This window comes from Lepeophtheirus salmonis, chromosome 9 (assembly GCF_016086655.4).
Source record: "Lepeophtheirus salmonis chromosome 9, UVic_Lsal_1.4, whole genome shotgun sequence".
In the NCBI taxonomy this organism is placed as follows: domain Eukaryota; kingdom Metazoa; phylum Arthropoda; class Copepoda; order Siphonostomatoida; family Caligidae; genus Lepeophtheirus; species Lepeophtheirus salmonis.
The window spans coordinates 24938656-24952411 of NC_052139.2; the positions used below are offsets into that span (position 1 = coordinate 24938656).

Here is a 13756-nt window from a genome sequence, read left to right on the forward strand (position 1 = left end):
ATATTTTGTAAATAATAACTATTTTAGATGAATAAATAATCTTTCAAAATGTATCATATTGATAGTCCTCCTTTAAAATGAAAATGTTTTTATTTAAAAAAAGGTAGAAGAATGAAAATAAAATAATTTGGTACCACGTGTAATGTATAATTTTTTGGAGTACCCGGCATTGCTCTGAATTATTTGAAAAATATAAGATATATACAAAGTAGCAGAACTTAAAATTCTATCCTTTAACTAAAAATTTTTATACAACTACAGGGGGTTGCAAATAAATTGGGACTGGATTTAAAAATATTATTTTTTTTCAAAAATATTGAAAAATTTTAATTTTTTCGATTTTTTTTACTTCTTTTTAAAAAAATTAAAAAAAGCCAAGCCCTCCCTCCGAAACATGATCTTGCTGAAGCTAAAAGGGTTTTATAATGGTAAGGGGAAAATTGGGTTAAATAAATATATTACAAGTGATACATCACAAAAAAAAAAAAGGTTAAGCCTCCCTGATTATATATATTATAATAATATATAAATTATATATATATAACTATATATTCATGCTTTCTTTATGAATATGGATGCTGTTTTTCAAATTCAAAGCTTTTTTAAGCCTTCGTTTTGGAAAATAAGGGATGATTATTATGAAATATTTTATAGCTGAATGTTGAAAAATTATTAAACCATTTTAAAAATGTTTATGTTTTGCTTATATTTCGAGATATCTTTGTTTAGAGTGGACAATAGGTGTTTTTTATTCAAAGCCTCATCACTAGAAGACACATATATTCAAAAAGTTTAAAAGTACTTTCATTCATAGCTGAAAATCTGAACATTAATTTAAAAAAAGAAACTCCCCAAAAACGCAATTATTGCCCTTTCCTTTTTTTTCTCTTGTTTTCTATTTCTTTTTTCCTTTTTCTTCTCTCCTAGTTAGGACAGTCTACATGTCTATGCTGGGACTAATAAAAGAGAATAAGTAGTGATAGGTATATCATATCTACTTAAGGTCCTGTTGTAGGAACATTACTTGCATGACTTCTATTTCGATTACTAAAAATATTAACAAGTCCCTACGAAAGGAAGACGTTTCTTTCCGGCAAACTTTTCACAAATTTATACAACAATTTCATAAATCAAGAAAGTTATTTATATTCCCGTTATTTAAAGGAAATGTGTTTCAAGAAAAATAATTTTCTACAACAAATCTAATAAACTTATTTGAACTTTTTGAAAGGAATAAAGTTTACCTTTAAAGTTTTCACATCAACTCAACAATAAAGTTTTGGCTCTGCAATCTATAGAAAAATAAAAGTAAAATTTAACTGAATGCTTCTTCAGTCCTTCTACTATATCTAATCTTTGGCTGTATAGCAAAAAATATCTTAATGAATTCTTCAAATCCTAGAAGGGATTTTGTGGAAACATTTGTCAGCATATTAAAATGTGGGGAATGTTTAATTCTTACTGAGTTAAATTGCTATAATGGACATCATTTTATGAATTATGCTGCACAAATTACTTTTAAATATTGTCAATTTTAGTAAAAGTGAAGAAACCGATATAAAAAACGTTCTATGCAAAATTGTCATGCAAATAGAAAAATTACCTGGTTTACTTCAAAATCTTGAATTTTCGTTTTGCTCTCCAATTAATAAATGAGGTACTTCTTAAATATATAGTAGTGTTTTATTTCATTACTATAATGTTCATTGGTCAGTTTCTCCTAAATATTTAATCTAGTGAGTTTACTAGGGTGTTCCATACTTTAAAACCTGTGCATGGGAATAAATCATTTGAATATTAGGATATTCTGTCTATAGTGTTAATCTCGATCTGTTATTTCCATATACTTTTTAAATTTAATAAAAAATAAATCCTTATCTAGATACAGGGTTGAAAAGTGCTTTCTTTTGTTCCCACAATTGATTAGATGAATTATTTTTATTACAAGGTATTGTTTTGGTTAGAAGAACATTTTCACATATGTAAAAAGAAGCAAGTTACCAGAGAAATCAATAAAAAAATGAGTGAATTGGACGCATGCTCCAAGTTTTCCTCCGATAATCAGCATCATTCTGTGAAATATTTTATCCAGGCTTGTGACACTCCCATTAAGAATTACTGTCGAATCCTATATTCCGAACAATCTGTATTGCCAGGTACTTCCAGTAGAAAATAATAAACACGTAATTTATAATGCAAACAAGGATTTATTGGACAGAAATGTACAGTAACAAATCAATTACATAATATGGATTAATCCTGTTTCTTGTACAGGGTGTAAGTGGTGATGTTAGTAGCCACATGTCTTTGACTATAGTTCATGTACCCTTCATTTGTAAAATGACGCTCAGCAATGAAAATTGGAATGTCTTCCTCTTCCTCGTAAACATTGAAAAGCATCACATTATGTGAGTCATTGTCTCGGACAACCTCTGAATCAAAGAATAAACTTTCATTTGGATAAGTATATACTCTTCTCGCTTCCTTTCTCCATGTTATAGACATATTATAAGGAACACCATCAGGTCCTACAAATAAACAATATTAAAATTAAATTTAAAAAAAAAGGATTATGGAGCTTTACTTATTCCTGTAACTTTGTAACCATCTTCAGTCAATTGAATACATTCCATCCTAGCTGGACCATTGTCATATTTGGTGGCATTTTTCCTGCTTATATTGTACGCCATTAAGTACTCGACAACATTTGTTCTGTTTTGTTTCATTTCAAGCCAAGATCCTTCAAATAAAAAGGATGACCTGTTTTGTCCATAGATAAATGATAATACAGTTTTTATTTCAATACTAATTTAACTTACTCAGAAGAAGTAGAAGACTCGGAAGTCGATGTTCCGACAAGGAAAAGAGCTACAATGATAAAATACTTCATGATTAACTCCAAAAGTGACTTTACTTAGCAATATCTACTCCTATATATATATTGATTTTTTTGTACTACAAGTGGAAAGTATCATTGGTAGTACACAATAATACAGTTTGTGTGTGTTTGAATGTTCTATATGGGTGACCACACCGGTTGGCACAGAAATTTAATATTTTACAATTTACAATAGATTATTTATGATATTTTAATCAATTGTTAAATGTATATTATATTTAATATCATTACTAAATTTAAAAAATGAAAAATAAATTTGGAATATCAATTCAATAAATTCTCTTTTTTTTATATCGTGCAAACCGACCTAAGACATTATTTTTAGCAGACCATAGAGCATGGGCTATCAACCTACTTTACGCGTCCTAATGCTCCCAAAAAAAGGTATATTTACTGATACACAAAAATTATAGCATATTCCCGTAGTTTGTGTGTGTTTTCTACCATTATGTTGATAGTGGGGCACTCATTGATTAGAAATGTGGAAGTTGGCACTCCATGTCTCAAATGTTGCCTACCCCTTCTGTAGGGTATTTCCGGAGTTTAGAAAAATAAATACATGGAGGCAAATAGATGCAAATTTTTGAGAAAAAAATTAAATTTATCCTTAGCTGTTCACAAACAATGTCAAATATTCAATTTTTTGGAGATAAATTGCAAAAATCTATAGCTTTTCACAAAAAAATTATATTAAATTAAATAAATAGGGAGTGCAGCTCTCGTGCCCACTCCATGCAGCCGCCCCTGAGATCTATTAAAGAAACTAAAAGAAAAACAGGTTATTTCTATAAATAATCTTTTTTTTATTATCTCTAATTCTGATTCGTTTATAATTCGGTATATGCGCTTTTTCATGTATTGCGCAGTTCATTGTCATTTAACAATCTTTTGACTTTAGCTCACTACCAACTTATGAAAGGCCTAAGAATATCTAATGTAACTCATTTTTCTTTTGAATAAACCAGAAACATACACGATCAATTAAAAAAATCTTTCATAGTTTCTGAATCATAATTATCTTCTAAAAACAAGAAATACAAAACCCAATAATCTACACAGGTTATTTATATTGTATATTTTTCGATCGAGGTTAAGTGAATCCTGAGAATGTAATTATTTATTTATTTTTCAATCACCCAGTCTTTTCTTGCCTTTTTATTCTTTTTATTATTAAAACAGCTATATAGGGGTATATAGCTGATTCCCGCACTAAAGAAAACATATATGCTTACAAAAATGGTTTTTTTAATATGAAGCCATCCATTTTGTGGCTTTTCTAACATCCCAATATTTACTTCAGAATACGGCTCTGAATTTATAATTTTTTATTTATGGGAAAAGAATTGAATAAATAAGAATATTTAATATGTATTCACGTTATAACCATTTGTTCTTTTAGAATAAATTGGGGTGCTGTGAAGGGCATTGAAAGTAATTTAATTAACAACAGTCGGTTTCATCAAATTTTGGTGGCTGGCATTAACTAAAATAACCCAAAATTTCGAGGTGGGGATTTGAGAGGTTGTGTGTCTGTTAGTTTGGTTAGGGGAGTTAGGGTAAATATCTCAGGCGGAAAATGTGAGGAGTTTAATTTCGTTAGAAACTATTTTTCATATTTTGAAATGTAATTTTTTTCCGGTCAGCACTTTTTCCATTCGCCGTTTTGTCTATCGATGTTTGGACCTAATACCAAACATTTACAGCCCAGCACTTTAGAAATCTCTCATGGTAATTTTTCTACACACAGATAACTCAAGAACTGCAGCTTTGTGTTGTTCCATGTTCTTGATTATAACGTTCTTACTTTTCAGTTTACTTTGTTCATTTTTTGTTAAAAATTTCTTTAGAGAATTGTGCACAATGAGTTATAGATGTTAAACATTGGAATATATCAAATAGAGCTAAGGTGCTCCATTTAAAAAATCTTGCATTTTACAGAAAGGGTCCCGTATGTTTGGAGTGTATTATAATGAAATAAATCCAACTAAGATGGATTCTAAAAGTCTACTTTTGTATACAAAGATTTATCGTTCAATAATATACTCATAATCCTTGTTAATAAGTTCCTAATTTAAATAGAAACTTATGCTTAACGTTAAATAATATTTAACCCTTAACCACCGATTGCAAGAAATTTGTTACCTAGCTTAAATATATTTTTATTTCCTTAAATCAAGCATAGACATGTTAATACTTTAATAATAACTCCTTGTGGGGATTGTCTCGAATTATTCAAACTTTTATTTCATATTTTAAAATACATTTTCAATGTGTACAAGCAATTTATTGAAGGGATTCATTTCACTTTTTCTAATAGTTATTTTATATTAAATAGAAATATGTTTTTTTCTTCAGGAGGAACTTGTCTTGGGAAAAACTTCCTTCGGGGATGAAGTTTTCAAATAAAAAATGTTTTTTTCTCACAGAATTGATAAAATCAATGTTAAAAATTAAGTAAATTCGAAATCCTAAAAAGTTTCATAAAATGATTTAAGTAATTTTTGAAAAATATTAAATAATGCGATTTTTTTTTGAAAGTCGTATCTATATAATCATAACATAACATTAGCTAAATTAATACAGGTTGTCAATTACACCACAAACACATAATTATCGAATTATATTTCTTCTATTCGATATAATTTCCAGGCAGTTGAAAAAACCTTCCAGTTTTACACAAAGGTTGCTAGAATGGATAAGTATTCAATAACTTGCTTCAACAAGTTTGAAAAGGGATTATTGTTCCACTTTTCCTCTACTTCAATTTATCTTGTGATTGGTGCAATGCAAGACAGTGTATAAGTTGAACCAACTCCTTTTTTAATAATTAAATCTATACTCAAATATAATTGAATTTTTGATCATTAAAGTTTGCATAATACTTTAATCCGGCAATAACCACAAAAGGAACCCTCAATATTTTTTAAAAGATATAATCGCATTACTTTTATTTTGCAATGTAGACGTTCATTCTGGATAAAAATGTTAGAAAGGTAGAAAAGGATGTGTGATATTTTTTTTGAATACTTCCGTTATTTTATAGTCAATTTAAACAAAGCAATATTTTATACATTTGTTCAAAGTTAATAGAAATACAAAGTTATTCCATTACGCGTGTACGACTGATGTTTGACTACAACAACGTTTTTGAATATTGACGTCATAGAATATGATTGGTTGCATGTTTTGTCAAAATCTGTCTGTCTTGCTCAGCAGTTGGTACGATACATCTTTGTAAATTTGTAGTAAGAGTGACGTCATAGACTATGGGTGGTTGCAGATTTTGTCAGAATCTGCCTGTTTTGCCCAGCAGTCGGTACAATACATCAGATTGAAAATTTTTGAAAGCCCAATTACATGATGTTCTAACCTTACATTGGATCAGTCCTAGAACTGACCACCTTATCAGTCTCCCCACCCCTTTTTTTTATTTATTATTTTTTTTATTCGTTGTTTTTATCAGTCCAATCTTGTTGACCATTCAACGATCCTAAGGATTGATATATCTGTCTTTTAGTCCTACGGTCCTAGTTATCTTTCTATTTTCTTCACTCAATACTATGTTTGAAGAATATAACACCTGAGGAAAAAATGAAGGATATCTTGTGACTACAGATGTATCAGTTCGGTCCCAAAATAAAATTCGTAAGTACTACGATCGGTCCTTATCGGTCTTTTATGGAAACTAAAGGGTGATTCAAAACGAGCAGTTTTTGGATTGTAGAAATAAAATATTATATTATGTTATGTTCAAAACTTTATTATGAACCGAAAAAACAATGATTTACAATTATTTCTAGAAAATAATCCCCTTAATATGTTGGCCGGCACTGGTCTTTAAATGTTCCATTCTTTTGTGACAAATTTCCATAACGCGTTCGAGCATTGTGACCGGAATATCACAAATAACTCGCTCAATATTTGCTTCCAATGCTTCAATCGTCGCTGGTTTATCCACACAGACTTTTGCTTTTATGTAGCCCCAAAGAAAAAAGTCCAAAGGTTTGATATCACACAATCCTGGTGGCCAATTCACCAGGCCAATACGTGAAAGTAATTGCTCACCAAAATGATGTCCCAATAAGTCCATTATTACGCGCGCTGTGTGGCAAGTGGCACCGTCTTGTTGGAACCAAATATCGTGGAGACCATTTGCTTCAATTTGAGGTACCAAAAAGTATGTTACCATAGCGCCATAACGTTTGCTGTTGACGGTAACGTGTTGGCTACACTCTCGGATACGACAGCAATATTTTCTACACTATACGTGGCCTTCCAGCCGACGGGACATCCCAGCAAGTTGCTGCCCCTTCCAATTTTTCGATTATTCTGCGAATTGTAGATTCTGAAGGCCGATTATGTGGACCATAAGTTGGGCGTAATTTAAAAAAAAAAATCTTCCACAGAACGCTGATTTTCATAGTACAATTGAACAATTTGTACACGTTGTTGTGGCGTATATCTTTCCATAAAGAATTGTAATACAATACTGACTAAAAATGACGTATGAATTTGACAGAACTCGCACACGCCTGTCAAAAAATCCCTACTAGAAAAAACCGCCCGTTTTGAATCACCCTTTACAATAGCTCAAACGTAGTAGTTTCTACTAACTATGGCATTTGAGCCGCTGAAGTAACATCATAACTATAGCCTCTTTCAAAGAGACAAGATACACGTAGGAGATTTGTGACTAAAACATATTATTATAAAATAAAAAAATTATAATTATAATTTTCAAAAATGAAATTAAAATTGCAAATTCATTTTCTTTTTTAAGAAAATTAAAAAAGCAAAATATAAAGACTTTCTTCGAAAATTGAGACATAATTAATTTAAAATTTTTGAAAAAAAAATACTTGACAATTTGATAAAAAAAATAAGTCAGGGTGATTGTAAAATCAGCCTCCTGCCCTCCCCCACACCCACCCATCCCTATCTATAGCTGTAGTTGTAGTCATGCACCATAGGCTTGATAGGGAAATAGTTATACCTAAATTACAAACCATAGAACTTTAAGTCTGGTTATATGAACAAAAGTTGTACTTGACATTAAAATAAGCAGTATTGAGTGGTTATCTGATTTCCAGCCAGATTTAGACGATCTTTAACTTATCTAGCTGGAAAAACATCCTTAAACGAATGGTTGGAAATCTTAGTGGATTTTTGCAATAGTTTAGCTGATTTCTAGTGTTGTCAGAAAAAAAAATAAGTCGACATTCATATTAAAAGTTTAAATGTAATATCCCGAGATATTCTAGACTCCAGCCTAGGACTAGGATTACTCTTTAGTAGTGATGGGACTAGAAAAAAAAAAATATTTTAGAATTAATTATATGTTGCATATAGAATAAGAAAGTGTAATTTGCTCCATAAATATTTGTAGCTACTGACAATTTGGTTTTTCTAAACATTTTATTTGTATAAAAGAAAATCAAACTTTTCAAAATATATATTTTAATAATTTCTTTCCTCCAAGTCTCGACGATATAAAAAGCCAAAGCTATGAATATTTAAAAAAAGCAAAATAAATTTAATATGGAATACTTAAAATAATTTAGACTCATGATTATGGAAAAAAACCAGCACAGACCCCATGGACTAAGCCTGCAATAGTGATGGTAGAAAAATATTTTGTCACTTTGTTTAAATGTTATTGTCTTTAAAACCAAATTGCCTGGCGTCGTGATGTATAATTTAAGACATCGGCGCTAGAGATCTTTTTGTAGCATCCAAACTACAGATGTGTAATCAATATAGTTATGAGACTGACCTGAAAAGTGTAGTAGATATAGTAGACTTTTAAAGTGGATATGGAAGCGGCAGGGGTAGCCATTTAAATGTGGCTCTAACTGGTGGTTCATAAATATGTCTACAACACTATAAAGAATTCATAGCATTCATTCAGCAAGGTGTTATATAGTAGATTTGTTTATCCTTCCATAACAGCTCACCTGACTTTCTGAGTCATAACTCTTTCATTAATAGCTGATTTTAATAAGTAAATATGGTGTAGTCTTTCAAGAGATCTTTTCGAAATCTTATAAGAACTGTTGGATCCAATGAGAGTTTAAAAAAAAGTAATTTTTTTAAATTAATTAATAATTAAAGAGGTTTGGTGGTTATTATCATGTCAGTTCCTTCGTCATAGCTTCCTCAAGAAATGAAGCGGTCATGTTGGCTATTAAAGACTAGATACAAAGTGAAAACTATTTCAGCGCCCTTTTTATAGCACCAAGTTTATTAACGAAAGATTCCGTGGTAGGGGATAACCTTGGATTTTAAACTTCTGACCTATAATAATATATATTGAGTCCATAGTAATACATATAAATGAAATAATTTTCTAACAAGGAAAAAATCTAAATTTAGTTGTAAGGCTAACAATATTCATATAACTTTAAATTATGGTAGTGAAGCATTTATTGCAGATGAAAACTTCTTAAAAGAGATCGGAGTACCCTTTGAAAATTCAAAAGAACCTTTTGATTGGAGCTATTGATGATAATTTAAATCATTTAGGATTCATCCTTACGAAAAGTATGTTTTCGTAACGAGAAGAAAGGGAAAGTATTAATTGTCAAAGTAAACATCAAAAAAGTTGTGAAAGTTAAGTAAAAAGATAAGAATCTTAACGAAGGATTATTTAACCCAAATAGAGGGTAGTAGATTAAAAAAGGCCGAAGAACTTGGTCCTTGTGGGATTATGGAAGAAAAATAAAATTTGGATGAATAAATTAAAGCCATGAGATAAGAATTTATTAAGATATGGAAACTAACCTTTAAGAAAGATAAAATATACACGTATAAAAAATACTTGATCCAAAACCGGGACCTGGAAAACACTAAAAAGATGAATCGATAGATCCGAGGACTGCTATTAGTTTTGAAGGGCATACCTTCTGACCTCATTGAATGTAAAACCATCCCTAGCTTCCATTTTATGTTTTACCATATCGTTTAGTGAAGAGTCAACGTCAGGGATTCTTAAACCATGAAAAGATTAAACTTTTTCACATTGTTTCTATCGAATAAAGTCCAAGACTACCGCAAATTTGTGGAGTGGAGATTCTCTTCCATGTGATTCGAGTTGCTTCCCTAGGCATCAAGAACAGCTGGCGTGGCGCATTTTTTTTCTTTTTTAACCAACTTTTTGTTGAATTCGGTAACCCAAAGCAAGTGTATGACTTTTGGAAGAAAAAGTAAATTCAAAATTTGAATTCAATCGGGTAACTTGTTTCTATTTAGGTCGGTATACCATGTGAACAGATTCTTATCTTTTCTTCTATCTTTTTCAGGTTACCCTCAACACATGACGGGTTCATCGATAATGTAGCGCCAAGTATTATTATCTCGGAACTACCCCTACACTTTGCCTTTCAAAGATTTGAACAGGATTAGATAAAATTCTATTTTTCTTCATTAGCTGATCTACTCAAATTATGAAGAGCCATATGGGGTTAGTGGGTCATCATATCTCCAACCACGCTAAATTTAAAAAAAAAAAGACTCATTTTCATTCGAATGATTGACTTCCAACCCCGTACCTATTCAAACACTCCAAGATATTACTATTGATGAAACAACTATTGTCTCTTATAACTCCTATCGTCCCTTGTAAATCCTATAATGATCCAAATGAGCCGGAAAGAGAACAATCTTCCCAAGAAGAAACTGAATCTTGTAAAATAGGACAAAGTATATATATGTATTGATAAAGAAAGTGGCGAATAAGTACCTTCGAAATCTCCAAAACCTAGAAAACTTATTTTAATTCCTAAAACATTTATAGAAGTCGAACCAGATCAGGATCGGGAAAAAGATGGCGGGAGGTACCATCAAAGGCTTTCAAGAAGTCAATTGTCATAATTACGATCTTTTATTTTCTTTCTTTTCCGTCCAAAGAGTCCATTATTCCTCAAATGGTATCCTCCATAAGTATCCCTTTGATGAATTCTTTTTATGCCTCGTGAATGATAAGTAGTAAGACTTTACGGAGTTGATTCGAGAAGAGGCCACGGTAGATGTCATAAGATGTATTCAACATGTTGAGGGGTCTTAAATTTTCTATAAATATGGGATATTTTCCATTCAAGTGTATTAACGTTACAGTTCCAAAGCTAATTTGCTCATCAAAATTACCTTTCTCTTGTGCTTCCTGCTATACTTTCTTGAGTAAAGGAGCATGAATGTCACAGTGCTTCTGGTAGAATTCCATTGAAAATCTGTCAGGGCCAGGCGATTTTTTTCTTGTAATTCATAATGTAGTCGCAAATGTCTTCTGTTGTTATTTTTGCTTCTAAACAATTTTTACGAAGATAAGATAATTTAGGGTGGAAGCCATTGTTTCGAGCATCATCATTTTGTATTATGGGATTAAAATTTGTGTTATGAGCTACAAAGTAACCCATAGTGTTTCCATCACCATCCCTGCATGTCTAGGAGTGATATAGATTTTGGTACAATCTTTCTACTGATTTTATGGCTCATTACCATCCTGATCTAATAATTATTTTGCTCCTTTCCCGTTTTCCTTATCCTCTCAAAAATGACCTTCTGTTTCTCTGTCATTCTATCAGACCAGTTCTTATCAGAGTGCCTCTTTAAGCATAAAATGAGTCTTGGATTCTACACTTCCGTTCCACATTTCCTACAATATATAATTATATATTGTATTCATCTTTTAAATTTATATTGAGTTCACTAAAATAACTTAAGAGACATATGGACTTAGGTGTTTCTTATGTTCAGTTTGTTGAATGTTTAGGTTGCCGGATCAAAATCTGCTCCTATTGATAAAAAAATACAATTAGCATAGTTTGAGCGAAATTGAAAAATATTTATAAGTAGCTCAAGGGCCTCAAAGTTAAATTAAAAATAGGCAATTTATTTTTTTAAAGTGATTTTTTCTTCAATTATCATAAAAATTGCTTAAGATACATCTTTTTATATACAGTAATTATTTAAAGATGACTTAATTTACAATAGAACATATTTATGTTTTTATTTTCAATTTGAATTATAATGAAAAATAATTTAAGAGTAAAATTATAAATATAGAACGTATTTGGCATGTTTTGGATTTTTTTTTTTTTCCCCTATAAACATCCAAATTTCATGACATATTTTTTTGGTTGAATTGTTAAAGTTTTAGAGTGACAATTACTTTTTTTTTGTATTCAAAAGAATACCATTGATAAATTGTATAGTTTTTATTAATATTTTCTTTTCTTTTTTTAAATGATACTCAATTTATCCGTAGCAATTATTCATTTTACTTTATGTGATATATATTTTATCAGTTTATAACTTTATGAACATAAGATAATTTATATCATAACAATAATAGTTAATACTTTATCAAGCATTATTATACAATTTGCATTTAAATAAATATAGATAGAGGTTTTTTTGTTTTATTCTGGATAAATCTTTCGATGCTCTTCGACAACTTGTAATAAGAATTGAAGCTGCACTTTGACAGTTGTTACCGAGGCACTGTATTCTTTAATAAGTGCAGCTCCTCGTTCTGCTTGGTCATTGATAACTTGAAGAGAATCAATTTATTCAAGGGATTTCTTGAATAAATTCGTTACTTGGCCACAATTTTGGATCAACTTATAAAAACTCTTCAGGCAGTTTCAGCTTATTAATGATTTTTTGTCTTTTTTAAAACAAAGTATTCTAAACTCACTCGACGATCAAATATATCCAAACCAACAACCTCTTAAAATAAATACCATAAATGATTTGAAAATTTTTGAGATGCCGTTTTTGTAAGCATGAGACAATAGTATTTTATTTTATAATCCCTTCCTTGAAAAAAAGGAAGAAGAAAAACGATTAAGGCGGTTTCGGCTACTTAGGCATGTGGACAAGGTTTTACTTTTTTTTCAAATCCCGGTAAATGTATATTAAAAAACATTGTTAGGCATGTTATTTAATAATATTGTAGGATATCTCAAAAAAAAAAAAAAAAAGATTTACTGGCAACAGAAGAGACGTTTGTTATGAATGCTACAGGTGTTTTCTAAATTAATGAATTATATTTTAAAATGTACAAATATTTTCTTTCATTCATTTTCTTGGTCAAACTGTAGTGATCAAAATTAGGGGAGAAAGATACATATTTCTAAAAATCTTTTATTTTAACAAACCCAAACTGAAGTTGATACTTTATTTTTGAATGACAAATTCATGAGTTGAAATAATTAATTTAATAATTCAGTTGAGTAAAAATAATATTTCACCCTGGATAAAGAAATGAAAGCACATTAACTTACTACAATATTATGGACATAATTATGATATTAAATACAATATTTTTGGATATAGACAGATAAAATTGATTCAAGAACTATTTGACAGTTTCTTGACTCTTTAATTTGCTCTAGGATCATTATGTTTCTTGCAGATTAACAGAAGGACTTTTAACTATGAAATTAGACGTTTTCTAAACTATTAATTCAATCAATTTAAAAATCATCGTATAATTTTGCTACACAGATAGCACTTAAAAACAAGGTCCATAAAATATATATTAGTCCTCCTCTACCCTTGTTGGCTATGACGTTATGAATTACATCAACGATTTGTAACTTTATTTGACCTCACAATATACACACGATGGAAGCTTCTTATGATAAAGATAAGGATAAAAAGTAAGCTCTTGCTCTAAGAACAACCTTTATTGGATATGGGAAAAATTATAGAGTTGATTTTAGGAGTGAAACGCGTCTATTTGTTCATATAATAATTCTAATGATTTACTGTGTCTTGCTTCAGACGATGCCCAATTCGTATTTCCCGTTTAGAAGGATTAAGGAGTGTGTTTCGTCAAGTTTTTCCTCAGTCCCT

At 30.2% G+C, this 13756-nt stretch overlaps 1 protein-coding gene across 1 annotated transcript; it reads right to left on the bottom strand.

Moving 5' to 3' along the window:
• Nucleotides 1–2187: 2187 nt before the first annotated feature.
• LOC121124505 (uncharacterized) lies at nt 2188–2890 on the bottom strand. Its single transcript, XM_040719672.2, has 3 exons — nt 2820–2890; nt 2585–2760; nt 2188–2528 (listed from the first exon to the last, which is right to left on the bottom strand). The coding sequence occupies exons 1-3, from the start codon at nt 2888–2890 to the stop codon at nt 2254–2256; spliced, it is 522 nt and encodes a 173-aa protein (XP_040575606.1). The 3' UTR covers nt 2188–2253.
• Nucleotides 2891–13756: the final 10866 nt, after the last annotated feature.